We start from the raw sequence: 26,293 nt of genomic DNA, 5'->3' as shown, positions 1-26,293 counted from the left end.
AAGAGAGATAAGCCCTCTTTTATTTTGTTTGTTTGTGAAGCAGAGCTGCTTTAGTTGTGATGTTACACTGTTCTGTTAAGCTCTGAATGTGTTTTGAGAATGTTGTATACAGTAAGACTAAGACTAGAGGATCATGGCTTCTTTTCGTAAACCAAAAATCAGAAGAGCAAAAACTAAAGGAATGTTTTTAATCTGTTTTTTTGTTTGTTTTTAAGCTTTAATGTAAGCTGCAGATATTAGCATTTCCAGCTAACATACAGCTAATACAGTCTGAGCCATAATTTGTCATACTTTGGTAGTTTTGCCTGTTTTATAGCCTGTTTTCTACATAGTCCTTTATTTTCAGAAGCTTGAACTGAAGACATAATATCTGAAGTTGATTCAAAATGTTACATTTGCATTCTAATCAAGTCAAGGATACTCTGAAGGAGATAAGCGTATCATTGTCAAGGTCTACAATCAAGTGGTGCCTTTATAAAAACAGATACAGGGGGTTTACAGCAAAATGCAAACTGTTTACACTCGAGAACAAGAAGGCCAGATTGGAATTTGAAAGAAAGTGTTTAAAAGAGTCTGCACGCTTGTGGACAAAAAACTCTTTGGACAGATGAAAGCAAGATTAACTTGTACCAGAACGATGGGATGAGAAAGGTATGGAGAAGGAGAGAGAGAGCTCGTGATCTGAAGCACACCCCATTATCTATCAAACATGGTGGGGGCAATGTTATGGCATGGGCCAGTGTGTGTACAGGGCTATACACTCTGCTCAGATTCAGCCAAATGCTGCAAAACTGATCCGACAGTGCTTCACCCTGCAGATAATGTTTCTGAAGGCAAAGCAATGTGATAGTCATAGAGCAGCTTTTCATTTAATGATTACAAAACTAAATGCTGAGATACCCACAAACAAGCAGCAACTGATGGTGGCTGCAGTAGACCTAGCAGAGCATCTCAAAGAAGAAACAGAGCAGTCAGTGATGTCATGACTTCTGGACTTTCTGAATTTACCATTATTAAACTAAAAAAAAAAAACGCATTACACCATTAATAAAAAACAGCTTTTGAATGAAGGCTTGAGTTCGTCAGTTTAGCTTGACCATAGTTGGACTTTGAAGTTATTATATACTGTTAGAATGCTTGATCAGAAGGTGTAATTATAGTAGTAATATTAAATGGTTACTAACACTGATTAGCAAAAAAGGTGTTTTAAAACAAAACATAAAAGCTGAGAATTTTAGTCACCACCTTGTTTTTTAGTACAACAATAATCTGAAGATTCCTCTAAATATCCCTAACTTTAAGGATTAACTCTGGATTAACGAATGACTGAGTTATGTCTGTTTAAAAATCTGCTCCTGAACAGCTAATATGAGGGGAAAACTGATAGTGAGACTAGATTTTTGAACCAGTAGCCCTCTTTATTTCTGGTCTGAAACAGGGCACGTTAACATGGGAATCCATGCAGACTGGCTTAGAGGTCGCTGCTTCAGTGGATGATGTATTAAACACAGATTTTTCAATGGTCAATCAACAACTCAATATTTAACATATCCGCTGTAAAACTGGTCAAACTTGTCAGAGGTTTTATCTTTAGCAATCATAATTATCGTTGTGCTATTTTCAAACTAGCATTAAGCAAAAACAAACTGCTTAGAAGATACAAAAAAGTACCATCTGTCATGTATGTAAGCTAACCGGCACAATATTTTTAATACTTATTTTCAAACAAGTCACACATGAGGCTAGCATTAGCTTAACTAGCAGAGGTTTTGCAAAATTTGCTAGCAAGCTGTTTTAACTGATAAAAAATCAGCAGCTGGCTACTAAAACACATCTTTATGATATTAAACTTCAAAGAAAGGATTTCAATTGAAATAAACCTTTTATAGAAGCCGGAACATTAAACATTTTACATTATCTTTTTGGGTAAGATGTCTTTACAAATTGCAAAGATACTGTATAGCTGCAGGTATTTAGGCATGCTCAATTTCTTCCAGAAGAAATGGTGATCACACATCTATATATTCCTTTCCTTTGTGTCATCCCAAGTCAATCTGAGGAGGATATTGGAGTTCAATTGAAAGCGGGTGTCCCTTAAAGAGAGGTTTGAGATAGGAACGAGTTATCGCCTCCACAGAGAGCTCTGGGAGACACTGTGCTCCTCTGTAGCAGTCCAGCCTGATGCGTACAGGCCACTGACCCATGACAGTGAGCCCGTATCGATTTAAGAGGAGGCAGAGGACACAGAGAAAAAGAGAAAGACAGTTGGGGGGAGGAAAAAATGAAAAACAGTGAGGAGGCCAGGGAGCAATATCCCTCTTAAAACTTATCCATAATTCATTGTCTATTCCTTCTTTCTTTCTTTCTTCTATATTGCGTATATATTCTGTCTTTTTCAAATGGGTGCACGCTAGAGGAATGCTTATTTTCACAGGGGATTAGCGACAACCTATTTTGAAATACATTCCCAACCCAGACACACACAGAAACAGCCATGGCTACACAGCCAGATAGCTAGAAGAGATGTACACAGTAAAGAAGCTAATTTTTAATACTCATAATGTAAAAGAAATATTAATAATTTATGTATTTGATATATTAACACCAACAAAATCTATTTTATTCACTGTGGGTCATTCCATTTTTCATTTAAATTGTAATGTAAGAGGAGAGGGTATCTATCTTCTGAATCCAAACTGGCGTCTGGGTCTGGGGTCACAGGAGAAAGGTCTGAAGCTGCTGAAGCCTCTGCTTCCCATTCTACTGTTAGAACCACAAGTAAGCCCGCAGTTTGAGAGCAAAGTCCTTTTGGGAAAATACGGTAGCCTACTATGAGATCTTTCAGATGTGACGGTTCCTGATTATTCAAGACTTCTTATGTGAGGAAAATAATTTCAAATTTAAGTCTGGATTTAATGAGGAGCCAATAAAGAGACTAACATAGGAGAAATATGGTCTCTCGTCCTTGTACCTGAGAGTAGTCTCGCCGCATCGTTTCGGATTAAATGACGGGAACTTTCAGAACAGCCTGATAATAATGAATTACAAGAGTCGGAAGCAGTGTTGGTCAAGTTACTTGAAAATAGTGATTAGTAACTAATTACTGATTACGTCTCCAAGAAAGTAATCTCGTTAATTTATTGATTACTTATTTAAAGAAGTAATTAGTTACTTTATTACCTAGTTACTTTTTAAAAACATGATACACAACCAGAATACGTAATAAAGAAATAGACCTTTCGGCCCAATTCTATTTTTTCTGCATAATCCATCATATAAAGTTGAATCAAATGGAAAAGTCTCTTTTTAAAAATAGTTTTAATCTTTTAACTTTATGCACATTGCATCAAGCAAAAACTAAATTATAAGCAATAGTCTTTGACTTGAAGAAATTTGTTTAATATTTAAACCTATTTTCTGCATATTCCAGCATATAAAATAAAATAATACACTCACTCTTTCAAATAGATGCAAGTAAAACACAGCAAAAAATAAATAAAATCAAAGATTCAGTGGCACTAAGTCCTGTCGCTCTTAAATCTATTTTCACCTGTTTAGCAGGAGTGGGGCCTGTGGAGGTTTGCCTGGTGCCATAGAGGTCATGTCAGTGGGGGGGATCCATGGGGTTTCTCTGTGAATTTCAGATTCCCGTAGCAGCGTGCTAGGTGCTTGCTCAGATTTGAAGTTTAATTTTTTGGTACAGTGGATGCTAATGTTTTTGTCACTTTTTATGGAATCAAACTCAAAGTAATGTCAGTACTTCCAAGCTTTAAACACTGCATGGTCATACTCTCTCCCGCGCTCCATATTATCCATTGTTGATCTACACATGTCTGCACCACCATGTTTCTAAGATTGTTAGGACCAAATATAATAGCTTCAGTTTTTGCCTGAATAAAGCTGGGTATCATCTGCATAAAAATAAAAATGTTGCCAGTGTTTTTATAGTAATATTGCCCAAGGAAGTATGTATAATGTAACTAATATTGGTCCCAGCACAGAACCCTGTGGAACTCCACAACTAACTTTCATGTGTGAAGAAGACATTTACATGGATTAATTTGGAGTGCAACAGCTTTTATACCAACAGTGTGTTTTAATCTCTGTAATAAAATATTGTGATCAGCAGTAATGACTGCTGCACTGAGATCTAACAGGACAAACACAGAGATGAGTCCACAGCCAGGCAATTAGAAGATCATTTGTTACCTTCACTGGTGCTGTTTCTGTGGTATGATGAACTCTGTATCCTGACTGAACCTCCTCAAGTAGACCATTCCTCTGCAAATAGACAGTTAGGTGTTTGACAACTAACCTTTCAAGAATTTTTGCAATAAGAGGAAGGTTGGATATTTGATATCTAAACTAAGATAACTTGCTCAAGTGAAAACTTTTAAAGCTGTGATTTAATCACAGCCACCTTGAAAGCCTGTGTTAAGTTTCCCGTTGGCAGAAATTCTAGTAAAGCTTATGATAGTATGAAAACATGGGTTGTTAACACTACAACCTCTGCTAATGGTTTCCCTGTCAGTTAGCCTTGACATGTTAACTTCTCTTCTACAACACCTCCTTATTTATTCATAGAAATCCAGTGTAAGTGCTGTTAGAATAATGCAGAAAATCCTGCACAAAAAATCTTCCTAACCTCTTATTCAATCCAGACTAGCAGGGGGCACATTGAGAATCTCTAACACAATAAATTTCCACCTGATATTGGTAAAATAATTCCTTCTTTGCCTTTGATTTCACCCTACAGACTTTGAGGCCAGTGCGTCCTTCATTAAAGCCCAGCCTGAAGTGCTTCAGCTGCCTCGTCTTAACTACAGCTTACCTGTGACATATCATGCGTAAAATGTAATCACTGAATGTAATTAGAAGAATGTGCCATACACTCTGAAGTGCTGGCATTAGTGAATACTTAATTTTTTACCTTACTAATTTTGCATTAAACGGCATATGAGCAACTAATTATTGGTTAATAAAGTCTGATGCAGTTCAACATTATGTAAATAATTCTCACATACATCCATGACATTAAAACCAGCTGCCACATATTTTGTATGCCTTCATAATCCTGACAAAAGACCTAAGAGCTATCGAGGAATAGACACGGGACCTCTTGTGGTGTCCTGTGGATCCTTTAGTTGTGCAGTGGGGATCAGGTTTAATGGAATTTCAAAGAAAGTTGTTTCTTTGTTCTTTGTTTCTTTGGCCATTCCTGAGCAGTTATTGTGATGTGCTGGGTTTTATTGTCCTGATGGTAGAGGACACTGCCATCGAGGAGTGCTGGAAGTAATGCAATGACATTTAAATGGGTACACATCAAAGTGACACTCACAGGAATCCCAGAACCGAAGATTTGAAACCGGCTTTTTTGGCTTTAAATCAAATTAAAGTATGTAAGAAAAATATTTCAAAAGTTTATATGCTTGATGTAAAGACTAGCTGATATGACAACCATTCATGTTTACTTGATCTAGTCCTTTAATCACTCAGCAAATCTATGAATTCTTTAACAAGCTCTCTGCACACTGATGTGTTATTTGGATGTTTGGAAAGATCCATGCTTTGTTTATTAAATATTATATTAAGAAACATTTTTTTGTACTCCTTAAATTTAGTGCAGCACGGTGGTGGTGGTGTACGGTTAGCTCTGTTGCATTACAGCAAGAATGACCTGGGTTAGAACCCAGCCTGGGGTCTGGAGATTATAAATTGGCTGTAGGTGGATGCAGTTGTGAATGGTTGTCTTGTCTTGTTCTGTGTTAGCTCTGGCATAGACTGACAACCCGTCCAGAGCACTAATCTTGTAAGGTCTTGTATAAACAATAATCAGGAGCGTTAGCATCAAGCAGCATGAAGTAAATTGCGTTCAGCTTTTAGAATTGGAACCAAAGTAAATGATTTTCTATCATAACCGTGCATCATGTCATTATCTTAGCCCAGTCCAGGATCTTTCCAGCCGCAAACTTTTCACTACACAGTACTTGTCATTTTGCAATATAGATATCCACCTGCAGAGTTCAGTCGCTCCCACAACTCTGCTGTCAGTGGGGGGCTCATGTGTTTTGTATGACAAGCTGTACAGAAGCTGCATGTAAATACAGCTGTGCCGTGGGCAGGTCTCGGCATTCATGCTTCTCACGCGTCTCATGATGACTGCAGGACTGAAATATCACTCTTTGCAACCAACATCCCCAGAAAAAAATAACAGTAGAATGGTTCATTATGGTTCATTATTTCCAGATTTCTTTTTTTATTCCTGAGTAAAGCTTTCTGTCTTGTTTCCTATTTAAGATGCTGCACTCAACAGCAACTACAAACACTTCACTCGGACCATATGCAAACCGAAACACGCACATCAACACGAAGCTGCACCCGATGGTTAGTCATGCCCGTGACTAGCTTTAATTACTGCTGCTGCTGAACTGCAGGGACCTCGCAATCTGCATTACAGGTAAAAGGGGGCAAAAGTGGCCAGTGGACACACAAACACATATAAAGAGATGCACAAAGGAAGTGAAAATTGAACATCTGTCTTTTTTTTCCCTTTCAAGCCCCCTGCCAAAGAAAGCTGGTGCTGCACCTGGACATGAATTATAGAGAGGCACTTGGATGAGGTGGGTGGAAGAAAGAGAGAAGAGAAAGAGAGGTGAATGAAAATGAGGGGACAGGGTGGATTTCATGTCTCCCCCATCTGGAGACACTCACCAAGGGAGCTCAATGGGTCAATGATCAATTCACTGCCAATAGCTGCCAATAAGGACTGACACAGTGATATAGTATATGCTGCATAAAAAGTTGCTTTAAATTATGCATAATAGCAAATAATAGTGGCACGGATATATTTAAAAAATAATAATACAAAAACAGACAGCTCATTGTGCACCCTCTATTGAAAATGTTATGAAATGGCCCTCAAATACTACTCTATGTTTTCAGACAGCTGTAATCCTTTAGAAAAAAAAAAATATACTCAAAGAGGAACTACAAAAGCAAATAGTGCTTTGAAGATGGAAAGCCCGAAATGTCACCCACCCGCTTTGAAGCTCCCTGGCTCTCTTTGTTTCTCTACACTTGTAGCTCACAAAACCACAGACAGAGCACACTGCATTCAGGGGCCAATTTAGAGCGGATGTACCATTAAGGGAGAAAACACACACACACACACACACACATACAAACACATGCTCATGAGCTCAGACAGTGATATACTGTGTAGGCCGAAAGAGACAAGCGCGCGCACACACAGGTGAACACACACCTGGAAAGGCGACATTGTACAGCATACGTATGGCCATCTCCCTTTGTTTTGTACCGTCTCTTTGTAGTTTCGAGCACTTTAAGTGTCATTTGCCGCCTCTTTGATACACACGTACCTTCTGGTTAGTCCATTAACAGCCACATCCAACAGTGATGATTTATGTTGCTTCAGTATACTCAAATTCGACATTTTTGCAACTCACCCTTGACGCAGTTTTGAATCTTGTAGAGCTTATTTAGGGGACACGGAGTGAGGGTGAAAAGCAAGCATGGTTAAATCAGTCAGAATGACTGACGGTGAAAATTTAAATGATCATTTTCCCGTTATTTCTAAACAAAGCATTGCTTATTTGGAGATGAGTAGCACAAAATAATCAATACCAATTACCTCTTTAGCAGATTTTGATTTGTGCCTGTTCGTCTTTTTAGTGAGCTTAGACATGTTTCCCTTTTTTAAGGCTCACCGTCTTTAGACGGAGCAGAAGCAGGAAGGAAACAAGTAAAGAAAGAAAGAAGATAACGTTCTTCCTACATTATAAATAATATTTATTGCAATATACATAGTCTACAAGATAGAAATTATTAGTCTATTAGCAGCATGACATGTAAAGCCACTGAATGAACCAATTTTTGTCATTTTATTTTTGGATATTACAAATAAGTCTGATGATGATGAGAAGTTTTTAAAAGCACGAGATGGCAGCATAAATCAAACACTTCCGAAAATTTCCTGAAGAAGCAGAAACCACTTTACACAAAGAGTAAAAACATCATTTGTAAAATATTCTTTAGCTTCTTTATTTTGTTGATATAGAAGAAAAGGTTGCTTTCAGTTTGCTCAACGACCGAGTTTAAATCCAGTTTACTTAAACCAGACTGATTGTTCATATTTTTTACTTGTGGGCTCTCTTAGAATTGTTTTGCTTAATTTGCAGATCAAAAATATTCCTCCCTTATTGCAGGGCCTCAGTTTATTCGCTGTCTGAAACAAGCTGTTTGAATTCTTCTCCTTTAATTGTTCAGTCACACTAGGGGAAGAATAAGATGACCTTCTCTCTGTAAGTAGGACAAATGGGTGGTTGGCCAGTAATTGCATTGAATTTTATTTGTTGTCGGACACCAACTGAAAGCAGTTGCGATGACCAACTGCCCAGAGGTTGAGAGTGTTTGAAGGACCACCTTCAAACACAAGGCGATTACACCTGTTCACCTGTTGAGAGGCAACTTACCACCTCACAATTTGCACTCTGACTCATACTGACTGAAATCACTCTCAGACAGATTGCTTAAGGTTTGCAAATAATTGCCATCTAATTTATAAATGCAGACAGACTGCCAAGACATTGCAATCAATGTGAGCCAGTCTGCACTGATGAGCACAGTTTGTCTTTGAAACATCTCTTTGCAATAACAGACTCAACTTAAATAGTTGCCAACTGGCTGTATTCTGGTTACACGCCTATATAAAAGCAAGGTTGACCCCTGCCCATTTCATTTAGCATTTAAATCGCTGCCCTGCAGCAACTATGTCACTATTTTTGGCAGTAATTTCTGAATTTGTATTTCAATTTTTTTAAGTTCTAGCAGCATTGTGAAGTAAGCATTCAGTGTGAATTTCTGTGTATGCAGACAACAACAGAGTTGCAGTTTTTGCTGCTTTATCACAGTTAATCGCTGTATTATCACAAACAGATTGCATGTAATTGCCAACTTGACCCCATTCATCAGAATCAGAATCAGAATAATTTATTATGTATTATTCAAGTGCAAACTGTCTTATTGCTGTTTTATCACCGTCTTGATGCACTAAAGTTGCTATGAAGATGGCAACTCACTGCAAGTGGTTGCAAGCGTCCTCATCTTCAAAGGTCACAAGTTCATCACACATGGTTGCAGCAATTTGGCTGTGTCACAGTCTCCAGCCACTGTTTTCCCTGTGTGACTGTAGCATAAGCTAACTTTCTTTTGATTGGCTGCCTCTCACAAACACAAGCTCTGAACTGCAGGTGGTGAGATTTGCCCTTGTGCCTTAAAAATATCCCCCCAACCCCACAAACAAATAAAATAAAAACATAATGTAAATGCTACAACTAAACTTTTCTCTCAGTAAAATATTCACAACTGCATGATGGGAGTGATTAAAAAACTAAAATACTTTGATTTAATTATGGTTCATAGCAGGAGTTGGAAAGAAGCTCATTTCCGTAGCTGTTTGTGTCTGCTGCTTCATAAAGTGGCATCCATCGAGTATACAGACTGCTGTGCGTACAACAAACACGATGCACGAGTACCTGCTGTTCTTGACATTAGGGCCGTCGGCACACGGACTCTCTCGTGGAGTAGCATTTACTGCGGGCAGACGAGGAAGATGAAGGGACGAGGGAATATAGAGATGGGGGTGGAGAGGTCGAGATGAAGCAAAGGGAGAATAAAAGTGTTGCTGGTGGCAGGACTGAAGAGGAGGCTGGATTTTCTGCTCAACATGGTGCTTAAACCCACAGCACCGAACATGTACCCACCATCTATATGGCCAGACTGCCTGTGTGCCGGTAGATTATAGAGTAGTGGGAAAACTCTACATCTCTGCTGGGTTTAGTTGGTCTTTTTCTGGCGTTTGTGAGCAACACTGATGGAAAAGATACTGCACTGACAATTACGTCCCTTTCACTTTGGCACAATCTGTTTAGACAGAAGACTGCGACGACTAATCGTCTTTACGACTTTGTGGCAAAACAAGCCATTTTGTCAGTTCATAAAACATGAAGCTAGTGAGCCATTCTGTTATTATGCTCACCACCATGTGTGAGAAAATGTGCTGTTGCCAGCCGTCCTGTGTGGCTCAGCTGGAAATTAGATCACGGAAAAGTACTTGGTTAAATAAAAAAATTGCGTCATCAACTCTGGCTGAAATCCAAATGAGATCAATTATAAAATTTGGTGTCACTTAATAGCAATAACCTGCAAACTGGAACAAGCAAATACACAAATAAAACGCCATATTCATTAGCCGTGTCTGTACACCTGATGTGACTGCAAATCTCCAGAGAACCAAAGTGGCGGATTATTATCTCCAGAATCATATTTGGCAATAATAATATATTTTGCAACACGGGAAGTTTCCTATTAATCAAGATGAGATGGTTTGATATCGGCAAATCCGTTTAAATGAACATGAAACTGGAGCAAAACACAGATGTGGCAGAAGTTCTGCTAGGCTGACTATGTTCACTGTCCTTAAAGGGACATTCAGTCTTACTTTGGAAAGTTGCCCCACCCCCAGCTTCGCACACACACCGTTAACCATGTTGGATTTTGAGGCTGCGTCCAACCATTTCTGTAACTTTCCCAAAAAGCGACAACCTGACATTGACGCCCACGTTATGCTGTGATTGTCCCGAAAGAGCAGTGGGTTTTAACTTCTTTTTCATGTGAAGAATCAGGAACGTTTTTCTGACTGATTAAGGTCTGCCTCATATTTCATATTTCCTTATGTTGACCATTGTACTCTGCAATGATTACAAAAGAAAGGAAGTGGAAAGATGCAGAGCAATAAAGTCAAAGCTATATCCTGCTTGGAAAACTGGCTGAAAATCCTGGTTATATTAAAGTTATACACTCGTTACACATCTAGATTACCCATCAGTCTATGTATTTCATGACTCTTGTTCAAGTCCAGGTCTCACGGGAAGCGGTGCAAGCTGAGAAGCCCTGATCTCCCTCTTCCCTGGGTCTCCTCCCAGATGGACAAATAAGAACCAGCTCAAGTAGCTCCTTTCGGTTAGTTACTCTCCAGCTCTCCATCCATCTTCCAGTTTTTTGGATTGATTTATTTCATTTCTACCCAGTAGGCCAACGGTGACCAAGACAAACCATTGGCACCTCATCCAGTTTGCTGGGTGCGTGTCGATGCTTTGTGCACACCACATCAGATGTTTTGGGAACCAGTGCAACCATGTTCACTTTTTTCACTTCCAAACTCTACCAAAGAGACTAAAGACGCCAACCAATTTGTCTTCTTTTGTCACATATAAAGCAGCTTATGTTGCTGCATCAGAGCATTTAAAAGACTAAAAAAGCAGGAAGACACAATTTGTTTTTGTCTGGTTTAAATAGATTTATGTGAACGGATATTTTTTCCCCAAATACAAATTAAAGGGTTTAGATCCGTTAGATTGTTATCCATTCATACTATACGTTAAGACAGAAAATACGTCGATTCAGTCTAAAAATGCTAAATGCCGATGATTTACAGAGAGGCAGCACCTTAATGCCTCAGCGTCATGCCCTGACACACTTCACATTCAAACGTATCGCTGTACATCCTTGATCCATGTCCGTTTCCCGATTCAAAGCTTTGCTTCCCACCACCGAAACAATGCATATTCAATTTTTGTTTACGAACTCAGGGTCTCTGCGGGTGTCTGAGAAAGGTTGCTCCGTCGTTCCAATTTGCGTTGCGTTTCACCCCCTACTCATTAATCTCCCTCCATTCGCTGATAGCTTCGTTTCGTCCACTAGAAATCGCTTTCAATTATTCATGCCTATTTTCCACAAATACCTTGGAGATGGAATTAGCAAACAAACAATGCCAGGCGACACTAATCCTCGTCTACAGCAAAGATCCTTTAATGCACTGGAGATCAGGCCGGCTGTTGACAGGCACCTGTTACTGTCTTCAGCTGCTTCGCAACAGCAATGTTGACACAGTAAATATGTTTATGGGAGCAGCGCAGCCCTGACCCTACACTAAAGGTGTGGGGATAATGCAAAGGAGAGAAGAATAAGTAAGAGGAGGAGAGCATGGAGAAAGGACAGGAGAACAACTGGCAAGGATAAACAGGATAAAGGCAAGTGTAAGACTCGGCCCGATTCGTGGGCTGGAGCACTCTCAGCTCTTCAACGCAATAGCAAATGTTGTACCTGACACCTTTTTTTGTATGAGATGAACACAAAAGTCAGCGATGATGAAAGCTCGCTCTTCGGGCCAGGGACGTGGATAAAAACTAGATGTTTTAAACCGATTTATAGACACCAAAATGCCCTGATAAAGCATTTGTAATAGCTGTCTTTGACAATTTGAGTGCTTTTTTTTTTTTTTTTTTTAACTGGAGGCAGTTGAGGCGGCAGGAAAAGAAAAAAAAAAGAGGATGAAGCGTCATGACCTTGGAATTAAAAAGACATTTAATACCCTCGTAGAGAAAGAAAGTTTCCACTAAAACAAAGCAAAAATATTTAGCAGCTTACAGTGAGTAACACAACTCTGGTTATCTAGCGCCCTGCAGCTAGCAGGCACACAGGCGCGTGCACACGCGAGCGCCTGTGTGGAGTGAATAAATTTCGGTTTACCTAGTGCAACAGACAGCGGCCGTTTCTGAGATCAACAATGCATAAACGTTAAGACAGAAAAGTGAGATATGTCATATCGAATGAGCATCACTGTGGATTTATGTTTGTATGCGCGCATGTGTGTGTGTGTGTGTGTGTGCCCTCTAGCAGACAGGGAGATGATGCAAGGGAGCCTGGAAAGGTACTACTGAGACTGAAAGAAGATAGTGAGAGTGACGGTTTAGACGACTGAGTGCTGGGCTCGTAGCTGAATGACACACACACATTTTCTCACACACGCATGCACAGAGCCAGGGGCAATGCAGGAGAAGAGACTGAGGAAGACTTTGATCACCGAACTGAGCACATTCAAGCACTCAACCAGAGAGGGCAGCCAGTGATGAGGAGGAGAGAAGAGAGCGCCCAGGGAGGGAGGGAAGGAGGGAGGGAAAGAGGGAAGAAGGGGGTAGGGTGGGTGGGGGAAGAGAGGGATCGGGTTGTTTTCTGACCTCTACGCTCATTGATACAGATGTTAAGGCATGAACACACAGACAATCAGGCATCCGACATGGATGCTACCAAGCAAAAAAAAAAAAAAACAGCTTTTCTTGACGTGTTTCTTGATAGTGGAAACCCATGCTGACAAAACTAATTTCATTCCAGCTCTATGTGCCTGGACATGAGCATACCAAAGTGGAGGAAACGTTCGGAAAATTTAATTCACACTTATTTCTTTAGCCTCTGGCGGCTTGCTGACTTCTGAATGGTAAATATTACAATATCAAGCAGAAACCGGATACACAAACGTGTCGCTCTGGAATCCCTGCGGCTTATGTTACCTTTGCTGGCGGCGTGTGACCGAAAAAACCACCCCAAAAAAACAGGCGGCTGTAGCACTACGGAGCCGTCCTGCACGCCTGAGATGCAGGTGGATAAACCATTGTGCTGTTTGCGAAGAGAGCAGGTAATTATCGCTGGCATTTTGACAAGTGTTTGCCAGAGTGAAGGTCAACTCTGTCTGCGTGGGAGATCTATGCTAATCTGCTCAGCTGGAAAAGACTACCACTCACCACTCAAACGGTAGCTAGCACTATTATGCAGCCACAGCTACTATGTTTTCACTTCAGAGTTGTCTGCAAGGGTGTGTGTGCAGAAGAGTGTGTGTTTGTGTGTGTGTGCCTGCAAGCAGAGAGGAGAGAAGAAAAAAAGGAAAGAAAAGACAGACAGAATCAGACAGGAAGACAGACAAGTGGAGTGAGATGGAAAAGGAACCCGGTTAAATTTAGGCTGGCTCTCTTATGGTTTTAGAAAAAACACCAGTCAGTGTGGTTCATTTCATATCGTGTAAAAATCTCTTTCTTTTAAGGCAAATGGCTCAGATTTCCATCCAAATGAAGACAGAAAAGTGAAAAATAAAAATCCAAACTAGTGTACGTCGCTGCTCTTTAGCCTTTTTTTGGTGAAAAATAGAGTTGGGTGCATAAAGAATAAACAGCTGGGCGCCTTTTTTCCAGTAGGATGTCATTAAAGTCTTGCAGAAGAAGGAAGCGCAATGATATGGCGTAACTGAAAACACATCAGGCGAATCTCAAACAGTGGAAAACAGTGATGAAATGATGCCACATTCTATTTGTTTCATGTATTAATCTGAATGTTTTCTGCTCCACACAGAAAACATCTGATGCCATTTTTTTTAATTTTTTTTACGAATAACCATTTATGAAAATATAGAAGGGGCCGCTCATAATGTCGCCTACGGGGGAATTATGAGCTGAATCTGCAGCTCTTCCTGGTTTTTTATGGCTCTTCACAGTGAGATTGCGCTCTTTCTTTAGCTGTTGGGCTCCTAGAGAATCGTTTTCATCTGCAGAAGGCAGCTGTATTCAGTAAAAAATAGCAACTTAAAACAACTGTACACTATCTACTCGCCCCTGGCAGCTTTTTGCTTGTGAACAAAGTTGAGAATTAGGCCCTTGAAGAGTTCTGATGTTTTCCTCGGGAGATGGTAGAGACCAAAAATAGAGCAAAACCAGAGACTGCTGGCCTTTCATTGGGAAGACTGATCATAATGTTGGTGGTTTAATGGTTTATCATACCAGCATACATGACAATAGTCTGCTTACAACCTGTCTTCATATTAAAAAAGTCTACTTACTGTTTTTCAACTTTTCTGCCCCATCAAAGAGCAAGCACTTTATTTGGGGAGGGATTTTTAGGTGGATAGCAATTCAGTTTTCCTCCTGGTAAAATCCTCAGGAATTTTCTCACCATCATCTTCCGTTTGACTCACCAATCTCCATTCTGCTGTCACTTACATGTGAGTGAAAGAGTGTGTGTGTGTGTGTGTGTGTGTGTCAGATAGACAGAAGCGGAGGCAGAAACACGGGGGCAGACTTTGTCTATGTCCACATCTCTGCGTGTCTGCCTCGGGTGACAGCCGTGTGTCAGGGTCTCTGCTCTCTGCTCCAGATGGCCCAGCAAGTTGCTCCCGGGGTCCCCAGACTCTCAGTGCTCATTGACCAAGGCTGGGGTTCTCACGGCCTGGGGGCCTGCGGACTCATTGCTTCGGCCTGGCCTCTGGGGCCTTTGAGGCCTCCGAGGGGCTCCGGGGTCGCCCAGCCGTGACAGCCAAGACAATAGGAGTGTCCTCACCCTGCTCCCCACCCACCACCTACAGCCCCTCTCAACACACAGTCACACACCCCGGTGTTTGGCCTGGACATCCTCGATCCCCGCGGGCAGACAGTTGCCGTGTCATCCAGCATCAGTTTTCATCCCAGCTAATCAATAAAATACTTTAAGGTGTAGGTATGATAACTGTGTTGCAAAAATGCATCATATCTCATCTTTATCAATTTAAAAAAAAAATATATATATATAACAAGTCATAATTATATAAGCTTTATAAAACACCCTTCCTACACATAAATCCACCACCTCACTGTGAAGAGCGCAAACATGTAAGTGGATCAAATCCATCACCAGCTACAAAACGTCGCTTTTCGGTGAGCAAAAGCAGTTCTGACAGATCTATTTCCCACTGACTGAAGGTGATTTACATGTTTAGAAATCACTGAGAGGAAGCGAGAAGGCAAAAAAAAAGAAAGAAAGTGGAGTTCTAAACAACACATCTCAACACTGGTTTTAACAGCTTGGCTGCCACTTCATCAAATATTGAATAAATCATTTTCTTGGCACAGTATGAACACAGCTGCAAAAAAAAGAGAGAGAGAGAAAAAAGAACAAAATCACACACACCAACACGCACACGTCCGCACGCACACACTAACACGGACACACAGAATGCCTTGTAGTTTTGATAAAGCAGCAGCTTTCTCTTTTGTTTTGCAGCCGAGCAGGGATTAGGCAGTGCGGGCCTTTGTCCTGCGGTTTTCCAGTTGAGCAGAACACAAGAGCCTCTACCTCCACTAATACAGTCAGACCTCCCAGCAGGCCTTTCACCACACAGCCGCTAAGAACCTGCTGCCTAAAAGATGCTTTTCAATGAGTTATCAAATCTCCTCTATACTGTCCATGCCTTTCAACCGAGTCTCTTTGTCTATTCTTTTCAATGGAGCATTGAACACATCAAATAGAACTGATGGGCAGATAGATGGACAGCAGAATGTAGCAGAGCCATATTAACCTCTTTCAGACACTGCTGAGTACAGTAAAGGTACTCGGTTTAACGTATAACAAACCTGACTGAGAACTTGCTAAATTGGAGGCGTTTTACCATTTTTATTTAGCCACACGGGACAGTAAACAGTTTACTTGTTAATCTAAAATAATAAGGAAAAGATTTATTGACAGTGGAAATGATAACTTGTTGCAGCTCTGACAGTAAGCAAACATTATTCGGAACAGCATTAAAACAATATTTTAGTCCACAGGAAGATTAATCGCAAGTCATTTTCAAAGCAAACACTGTCAACACTTATTCAAGCGCCTGAAATGTGAGTATTTGCATCTTTTTCAGTTCGTTTTATTACTCTAATTTCTTTATTGCTCTCCACTCTCGGAGCATGTGAGTCACATTTTAACTTCTGCTTTTTGGGACCAAACTCTTTACCGAATAATCAATAATGGAAATATAGTAATTATTAGTGGAAGCCCTCAAAACCAGTCTACAACACAAGTACTGCTGACACCATCAGATGTTAGTCGACGGGAAAATTAGATGGCAACAGCTTCTCTTCATGCAAAATATCAAAAGCAGTGCATGAAAGCCGTCATTTAGTCAACAGTGAAATTGAAGAAAAACGATTCTGATTGCCACTAAAGTCATTTACCGAGAGCGATCCTGAACATTTATGTTTATTCGCTCCTCAGTTGTAAAGATTTGCTTCTTTTTCTATCATTTTAAAGTGAAAATCTTCTTGTTACTGGTGCATTTCAAAGAGTCTCCTGCAATCATCGCTTGCAGCAAATTTATTGAGGAAAATTGACTTGTGTTTACGGGCATCTCTGTTTTCCCTCATGTTGGTGGTAAATGACTAATTAGACCTGTTTAATGGTTATTGATCTGCTTCAAAGAAAGATGATTTTGTTACATTCTCTCCATCGTTCTTGGGTTTTGTCGTTTCACGACTGCCATCGGGCTGGATGTGGAGGCTCTCAGCGGCAGGTTGGGCACAGAGTACAGCAGGGGTTTCGATGAGTTCATTAGGAGGCCACGTCATTTATGCACAGTCACACATAAGGCAAAGGTCAGCCAGGATTACCCAGGTGGCCACTGCATGTGGGTGTCAGTTTGATTTTTAGACTGCACTTTAACCATGCTGTTGCTCCACAACCTGGTAACCGCGTTGAAATCACCACGCCTTTGCTACACTGCATTGAATTCGGTGTCACGCATGCTCATTTGGAGCTGGGAAACAACTAGAAAGCGACAGTTTGTGCATGCACTTCAGATTGCTTTTAATATCGGGAGGAGAGTGGGAAGTCCACTCCACTTCACACTGTGGTGGAAACAGAGGGTGGGCAACAAGGTAGGAGGGGGCGCAGGGAATAAAGCTCTGGTAGGATTTAATCTAAGGTCAGTGGGGGGACACACGAAGCTCCACGGAGAGAGGATCCAACCACTCAGCTATCTCTAAGTGCCATTTCTATACTTTTTATACATTTCAGAGCTGAAACTCTTCGGTCTACTGGGATAAAAGAACAATGCATCCAAGGGGAAGTAGCTTGATAAGCTCCGTCTGTTCACTTTTACAAATTGCTATTCAGGTGGGCTGTATTCATAATTCATCAACATGGGTCAGGCTCATGATCATGTTGACTTAACATTTGGTCTGACATTTCAGCCCTGCTCACGCCTGTCATTAGCTCTCGCCACACGCTACCTCATCAAAGTCAGTCACACAAGCGAGGAGGGGAGGGAGGAGATGAAGAAGAAAAACAAAACGTTAAGACAGAATAAAAAAACCCCAAACGATACAGTTTAAAAATAATACCTCGTGCATACGAGGCCCACGATATTTGTTCATTTGATCGTTTTGTTAAACAAACATTGCAAAAGTGGGATGACGGCGCGGGATAAAGATAGACACACACCGTAATCCGGCAAACACACGCGCGCGCGAAAACGCACCCTTAAACCCGCTGAACCGAAGCTCAGCCCCCGGCTCAGGCTTTCTTGCGGTAAATCTGTATCATCAGCCATCATCCAGCGCTTCCCTAATGGGAAACGAGTTGGTGCCAAAAAAATGTCGCCGCGCAGAAAAACTGGAGCAGCAACACATTTCTGCCAATAACAACACCACCATGTTGATTCCAGTGGGGTGATATTGGATGATATTGACTGTTGGGAGTATTGCTGTGCTTCTCAAAGTCATTTCCGACCAAAGCAAGGACATCGACACACATCCAACACACAGGCACACTTGCTGCACGCACTAACACCAACGCCGGGCTAATCGGAGTGCAGACGTCGAACAGGAGAGTGGAGGCAGCGCATACTGACAACCTCCTTTCTGTGGGTGACAGCTCTCCATCAGTCTACATCAAACAAGTGCATACATGCAGGCACACTCACACACAAGTGTACACTCCGTCTGATTGGCCGTTGCAAACCTGTTTCAACCTGCCACCAAATAAACTGTGCTGTGTACTGTATATGTGTGTGCGTGTGTGTGTGTGCAGAAATGGCAGGTGTGCACGCTGAGCTCATCATCTCTGTAACTGATGGTCATCTGTCATCGCCCGGTGTTGATAATCTTCTTAGGGACGGGGGTTTGTCCGAACAAGATGAACACCAGCCTATCTACTGTATCAGGAGAAACTAATCTGTGCTCTCATTGACTGGAGCCCAGACTGTAACAGAGTGGTCCGGCTGGTAAAAATTAGATTGCAGTGAAGGTTGTCAATGGGATGATTGTGTGAGGGCGACATGTGAGGAAATACGGACCGCTGCTCTTACCTGCAACTTGAACTAGATCTGCAGTGGTGACGTTCTTGGGGTTCGGACCGACTCTGAACGTCAGGGCAGGGCCAAGGACGCTGCAGATAAACAGCAAAGGTGGAACAGAATGAGCAGGTTTTTGGAAAAATGTGAAGACGCTCAACAGCTCAGGTCCATGATCTGTGAAGATCGAACTACAGGTGAGCTTAGCATAAAGACTGGAAGCAAGTAGAATCAGCCATTGTAGCTCGGTGTTTACAAAAGCTCTAACAACTACTGATTACTATAATATTACGCAAATAAGAAATATCATATGAAACGCCTGTACTGCTGCTGGTAGGTTAGGTTTTTACACCTGTAAAAAGAGATCTTTATAGTTACCTTAATAAGAAAGTAGGAATAGAAAGTAACAACTTTTCAAAAAAAAGCATGCAACTGTAAAACCAAACTATAAAATGCACCGAATAAAACTTTGAAATTACTTCCACCCTGTGACATGTAAACCGCTCTTCTATGGGGCCACCTGTTCATCCGTGCAAGTGACAGCCACAATATGGAGCCCCCTAGTGGACGGTGAAGTCACACATTTTCATAAAGTAATCAGATTTAATTTTTCGCTGTAGAAAGAAGTTTTCTTCCCACACAAAGAGCACAGTGGACGCTAATGTTTTTGTCACTTTTTACAGAATCAAACTCAAAGTAATGTGAGTACTTCCACGCTTTAAATGCTGCATGGTTGTACTCTCTCCAACACTCCATATTATCTATTGTTGATCTACACACGTCTGTTGCTGCCACGGACGTCGCACACTCGTATGTCATTGCCATGAGACACTCTCACAAACAAAATCACGGTTTAATAACGCAGTAACGCAGCGTTCTTACAGGAAAGTAACAGTAATCTAATTACTTTTTTTGCAATAGTAATCCCTTACTTTACACGTTACTTGAAAAAAAGTAATCGGATTACAGTAATGCGTTACTTGTAACATGTTACTCCCCATCGCTGTGAATCAATCCACATGAGTAATAAAGGAACAGCCAAAAGTGTTAAAAGCAATGTTGCATCTAGGAATAACGGACATCAGCAAGTCTTGTATGTTAAACAGAGATGTGATTAAGTGTTTGGGAAAGCAGAACATTTTGGGGGAATGACTCCTATAAGCAGCACAGCAAAGGATCATAAAGATGCTAAATATTAACTCAGTAGCCCTCAGGCATATGTTTCACCAACAGAACAGAAATATTAAGAAGAGAAACTGTAAATTACCCAAAAAACAAACAAAACCTCCAAAAGAAAAGATGTGGAGTGATCATGATTTCTGTTTTCCTTTCAAGCCCGAAATTGGCCAAAGAGCAAAGTACAGTCATGAGCGGTGCGCCTTGTTTTCCCTTCACCTGCGGTAACCTGCCTGTACTCTCTGCACCCATTCTCCTCTGTGTGGTCAGGAGTCAGCAACAGACTTCTCCCCCTGGAGGAGAATAAATGTTGAAGGTCCCCGAGGTTAGCCATAAAATAAAATCTAACAACCCCAGCAGACTCAGCGAGACCGCCCAGCAATGGTCAGGGGGAAAGAAAACCTGTGAAGCAATGTGTAAAGAAAAAATCCTACTCATGTTTAGTGTAACCTCTTAAGATCCCAAATGAAATGATTTTTTCAAGAAGCAAGAAGGAGACCATTTTTAACAACTAAGAGAGCAAACACACATCGACTGCACAGCCCCGAGTGTGGCTCACTTTTAAACACGGACCAGCAAAGACCCCAAGTGGGAAAAGGTAACCAATGTAGCAATGATTTCATTTTCCTCAAGACTCAACATTAATATTAAAGCAGTGACGACTGAGACGCCGACAATGAACAAACAAACGATCATCACTTCCCAAATTTAGTAAAAACCTGAAAATGCCAGAATGAGCAATCAGCTTATTATCAAGTACTTTTATTATTTCATTCAGTCACAAATGGCTAAGCAAGCAAGTGAAAATTTAACCACCGAGGTGCGAAAATTTGCACCTGTCTCTAATACAAATCTGCTTATTTGAACAATTTGTACAATAAAGACCAATTTTCTTTGCTTCTAGCGTAGTGCTAGGCTTTAGTCTGTCTTCTTTAAGATATTATTACTGTCACATAAAATTGTTCTATTTCTTCTTTCTTTATGAGTACATTTTGTCACTTGTTTAAAGAAAACAAGACTTCTGGAATAATGAAGTAATTTAACACTGGTACACAGAGGAACCTGTTACAGATTATTTCTGTGTTAGAAGTTTGTACATGCAGTGCAGATTTGTCCATGATGTGAATCTCCTTTTCCACCACATGCCAAAGCTGCTGCACTGAGATCTGGTTACTGTGGAGGGCACATTCAAGAAACCAGTTTGAGATGGTTTGAACTTTGTGACACGGCACTGATGGAAGCAGCCATCAGATAAAGGTGATAAAGGGATGGACAACAATCCTCGGGTAGGCTGTGGTGTTTTATACAATGCTCAGTTAGTAATAAGGTGCTGAAAGTGTGCCAAGAAAATATCCCCTACACCATTACACCACCACCAGAAACTTTAATGTTTGGTACAAGGCAGGGTGGATGGATCCGCTGTCCAACATTGGTGATCCTTTGTTAACTGTGCCCTGAGTTTCCTGTTTTTAGCTGACAAGAGGGACACCAGGTGTGGTCTTCTGCTACATCTTGTGCATTCGGGGATGCTCTTCTGCATACCTTGATTGTAATGAGTTTTTATTTGCGTTGGTGTTGTCTTCCTATCAGCTAAAAGCCATTCCTCTCTGAGCTCTGAAATCAACAACGTAGTGGTTGGTGTGCCTCATTTTAGGACTAATCTCCAACACCTGTAGAGATGGTTGTGTTGGGAAATCTCAGTAGATCAGCAGTTTCTGAAATACTCAGACCATAACACATTCAACTCACCTAAATCACCCGTCTTCCCCACTCTGATGCTTAGTTCAGACTTCTGTTCAGACTTCTGTATGTTGTCTTGACCATCTCTACATGTTTACATCCATTGAAGTTGCTGCCATGAGATTAGCTGTTTAGCTATCTGTGCTAAAGAGCAGTTGAACGTTGAACTTAATGGGGGTAAAGGGGTACTTAATGAAGTGATTGGTGAGTGTATAGTAAAAGTGATAAAACCGTAGACTTATTTAGTTGCATTCAGACTGAGCTGTATGTGGCTGTATTTTCTTCTCCCCAGTTTTTATGCTAAGCGGAGTTAAGCTAACCAGTTAGCAATGCTTATCTTACTCTCTAAGTAAGTGAAGAGAGTGGAGATACAGTTTTAAAGAAGTCCACTGAGTCTGAAAGAGCTAAAATTGAGGAGATAAAATGTGTTTAGTGTATATGACTTATATAACAACACATGTATTTGCACATGTTTTGTCCATAATTTACTGACAGACGACAATAAGTAACACTGAAAAGAGAGCGTAGGGGTCCCATTTTTGGCATTTCAGTACATCATCATGTCGGAATTGTTATGTCCAGGAAAGTGCACGTACATTTCTAGTGTACTTCCTGCCAGACTGTACAACAGAGAGCGAGATTCATCAGACTGCCAGAGTGCTGTGACCCAGACCCACTCACCATCAGTCAGCCTGGTACAGAGGCAGCAACGCTCACTCGGCCAGGAGCAATAACACGGGCAAATACCGCCAGACAGACGGACCCAGCCGTGCACTGATGCATTTGTGATCACGCACACACACACACACAGGTCTGAAGGAAATATGTCCTTCTCTAACGCCTTCACCTGGCCTCTGTTTGCTCTCGTAAATGTCAATGTTTCCACAATCTTTACCCCTGCCTTCGTTCTCCTTGGCCGAGGCTGTTCTGCATGAGATCTCAATGCATCTCAAATTGAACTGACGTGATTTCTTTTTCCCTTTTTTTTTCAAACCACACAAACTCTATTTAAATATACTGGGAGGCGGGGGGAGACTGCCACAGTTGGGAGATGAAGTTAAGATAGATAAGTTATCTAGAGGACTTCGCACTGCCTCCTGTGTTATCGGACGTGTGAGCTTGGACTTCATATTAGCTCTGCTGGTGGGACACGAGGAGTATGTACGTGCGGAGCGCTTGGCGGGATATTGGCAGGATGTGTGTGTGTGTGTGTGTTCTCGCACAGACTGAGTGTGAGGATGGACCAGTGAGTGTGTGTCCCACTCCCCCTAGTGTTTCTAAAGAGTAAAACCCTTACGTCATCTGAAAAAGGAACATTTCATCCCCTGCCCATCATCATCCAGCTATTTCAAGTCTCTTTCGAAAGGGGAATATTTTATGCTGATTACCGTAGGAGCAAGCTCAAACATAATTGTGTTCGGCATCTCAAAATCTTAACGGCGCCCAGGCATCCTCTTCTCATACTCTCTGTCTGAAAGTCTTTTCTGCCTGCCTGTTGTCGTATTTGAGTGTCTCTCCTCCTCCTCTCTTACCATCAGACCTCATCAGAACGAGTGTGAAAGAGAGACCCCCCGAAGCAGGGCGGCGTGCTCCGACCCAGCTCTTGTACTCCAGCCGACTCTTATTCAGACAGAGGCTTTCAAACACTCACCTGTCGAGGCCGCACAGCACGAGGCACAATAAGCTTGCGTCATGTCCTTCGCCTCGGCTATTTCTACATGAATGCGCTTTCATTACTTTGTAAAAAGGGGAAAAAAAGGACGCAGATAAACAAGTCAGACAAAGAGGAAATTTGCTGTATTCTTTCTTCCATATCAGTATGACGTGATGTGTTTCGGAAAGCTTTATTTCAAGCAACTGTGTGGTTTTTACACTGGCTAAATGACTATAATGAGCAGGCACCATTGATACTGTACACTCACAGAAATGCTGAACCATATAACATTTAATTCTCTTTTATGAATATTATGAATTAGTTATTAGTTGCAATGAACTCACGTACATGCAGAGAAATACTGCCGGGTAAGTTTTATAGTGTAAAAAACAATGATGATGGTTTTTCAAGCATCTGTGGCAACATTCGTGGGGATATTGATTTTCAAAGGACACTGGGGACAAAGGTATGTGTGGTTTATTCCCACTGATTCTAAAAACATCTGTATTATTTCTCTGTGTTATCATTATGACTCCAAAGAAGAGGACACATCATCATTTGTACATCTTTAAACTCAGCACAAAATGTCTTGTATGAACCCCCCACCCCCACCTCACTATTGTGATGTAAGAAAAATTTCACTGCTTGTTCAAATATAGTGAAAACTTGGGTTTTATGAACAACCAATCTGATAGTTTGTCTTTAAATTAATCAAAGAAGGTTTTTATTGCCTTTGTAATTTGAACTTTTGTAAACATTATATATTGTAAATATTGTATACTTCTTTATATTCTGTAAACAGATTACACTCAGTGTAATCCTAATTGACACTACATTTTGTGGTGCGCATATTCAACTCCATATTTCTATTCTGGGACTCTACTAGAGTAGCTGTGCATGAATCACAGTTGATAATAATCTGTATTCAGTTTTATACTGAGCCTTAATTGTTGCAGTCAGCTTAGTGACTATCTGAGACAAAATGTTTTGGCTCCTCTCACTTCTTCTCATTGGCTGCCCCTCACAAACTAAAGATCTGACCAGCAGGCACGTCTGCGCTCACTGCCAGAGATGACCATATTAAGCATTATTATTCATCTCTGTGACAAGATGAAGGTAGAACTGTGTGCAATTGGGTGTTTAGACCAGCCTGACAGCATGTGGCTACATGTAATATGATTACTTCCTATTGTAATGGTATAGATATGACAGGAAATAAAGAAAAGCATAATAATTGCACCTTAAGTAGGACTTTAAATGCAGGTACCTGTGCTGTACTATCCTGTAGTCAACTATCACTCGGGTCTTTCACCCCTTTCTAAACGAATGATAGTCCACAGCAATAATACCCTCTAATTATGTTTGAGTGTCAGGAGTTGATTCTGAGTGATATGAAATGACAGGTATAATAACAAAATGAACGAAATCAGCACCGGCACGATGCGACGTCCTCCTCGTCCTCCTAAACCCGAAGGTCGGATTTAAAGATCGAGATCAGAACGCCTCCTTGGCTACATTTATTTTAAGGCCCCGGTGCGCATTTTGGATGCTTAACAGTAGATACAGAACGCTCTGATAGTTTCACCCTCTCAGGAACTATTATCTGAGCCCGAATACTCTGTATCTACAGTTTCAGTGCAGCCTCACGCTGCAGTGCACCGGCTTTGGTGTTCATATGCTGCGAGTGTTACTGAACCACCCAGACTTTACTCCTCCTGCAGGAGTGTCTTGAAAGGCTTGTCAGATCTTAGGCGAACATGTCTCCTCTGCCTCCTACATGGTCTGACACCAAATGTACAGCAGAACCATGGTACAAGCACAAAACAGCCTGGGTTCAAGGACAGTTCGCCTGCTCATTAATATATTAACCGCCTCCTGCTGGACTACTTTCTCTTTTTCCAGCTCTCTATTCACTGCTTGCTTCCCTTTCGTTCGCTTCCTCTCTTTGCTTCTAACGAAAAATCGTTTGATGGCTTGACTGCTCTCTTTTTTTGACAAGGCGTACAGTGACAATAGCGGCTAGGCAGTGTTTTGAATACAATGGAGACATCAGTATGTGTCTGGAGGTAATTAGGCCTGATTTCGCTCCCCGCGAGAAGTCAAACACTCCAAAAGGTCAGAAAAACAACAAACGCCTACAGTTTGTGGCAGTGTAGCAGAGCATTTTCACACAAACAATGCTCACAGCAACTGGACAACCTTCATTCTGCTTCCTCATCCTCAAAGGCACAAAACAAAACATTTCAAATGAGGCCAATTATCCTCTGTTCGATGTATGGTTTGTAAACGGCACGGTGAATCATTATTTGTGACAATGTGGGATGTTTTTTGTGTCTGTACATACGAGAGCTGGGTGAGGTCTGCAGCGTGGAGGCTCAATCTCTGGGTCAGATGCTCCATCAGGTCCGTGCCCTGGTCAGTGGTGAGGGAGCTGGGGGTAAACACACACACACATACACGGAGAGGCGTCAAATTTTTAGGTTCACACCCATACAGCGTACAACCATTTAGCCATTAAAATGCAATTTTTTTTAGGGAGATACTGTCACAATTCATACCCACAATTGGGTCATTGCACACAAGCGAATGCTACGGTCGTCTGAATGGATGTGCTGCACGCATTTGCAGACACATACAAACACAAACAAACACACAAAGCACCGTGCCGAGGGAAAAGGGATCAGCTGCCTCTTCAGGCTTGGTAAATCACCTGCTTTTTTCCAGCAATG

At 41.3% G+C, this 26,293-nt stretch overlaps 1 protein-coding gene across 2 annotated transcripts in view; it reads right to left on the bottom strand.

Annotated features, from left to right (window-relative positions):
- Positions 1 to 26,293, bottom strand: part of ptprn2 (protein tyrosine phosphatase receptor type N2) — a 145,294-nt gene that overhangs the window by 74,769 nt on the left and 44,232 nt on the right. For both annotated transcript variants that reach the window (XM_005448928.4, XM_013277574.3), the window contains exons 9-10: positions 25,909 to 25,995; positions 19,010 to 19,089 (exon numbers count right to left, since the gene is read on the bottom strand). In XM_005448928.4, the coding sequence (XP_005448985.1) occupies positions 19,010 to 19,089; positions 25,909 to 25,995 (167 nt within the window). The remainder of the gene's footprint in view (positions 1 to 19,009; positions 19,090 to 25,908; positions 25,996 to 26,293) is intronic.

The sequence above is a fragment of the Oreochromis niloticus genome, linkage group LG9 (genome assembly GCF_001858045.2).
Source record: "Oreochromis niloticus isolate F11D_XX linkage group LG9, O_niloticus_UMD_NMBU, whole genome shotgun sequence".
NCBI lineage: Eukaryota > Metazoa > Chordata > Actinopteri > Cichliformes > Cichlidae > Oreochromis > Oreochromis niloticus.
The sequence above is the reverse complement of the archived record's forward strand: the minus strand, read 5'-3'. Positions and strand labels throughout refer to the sequence as shown.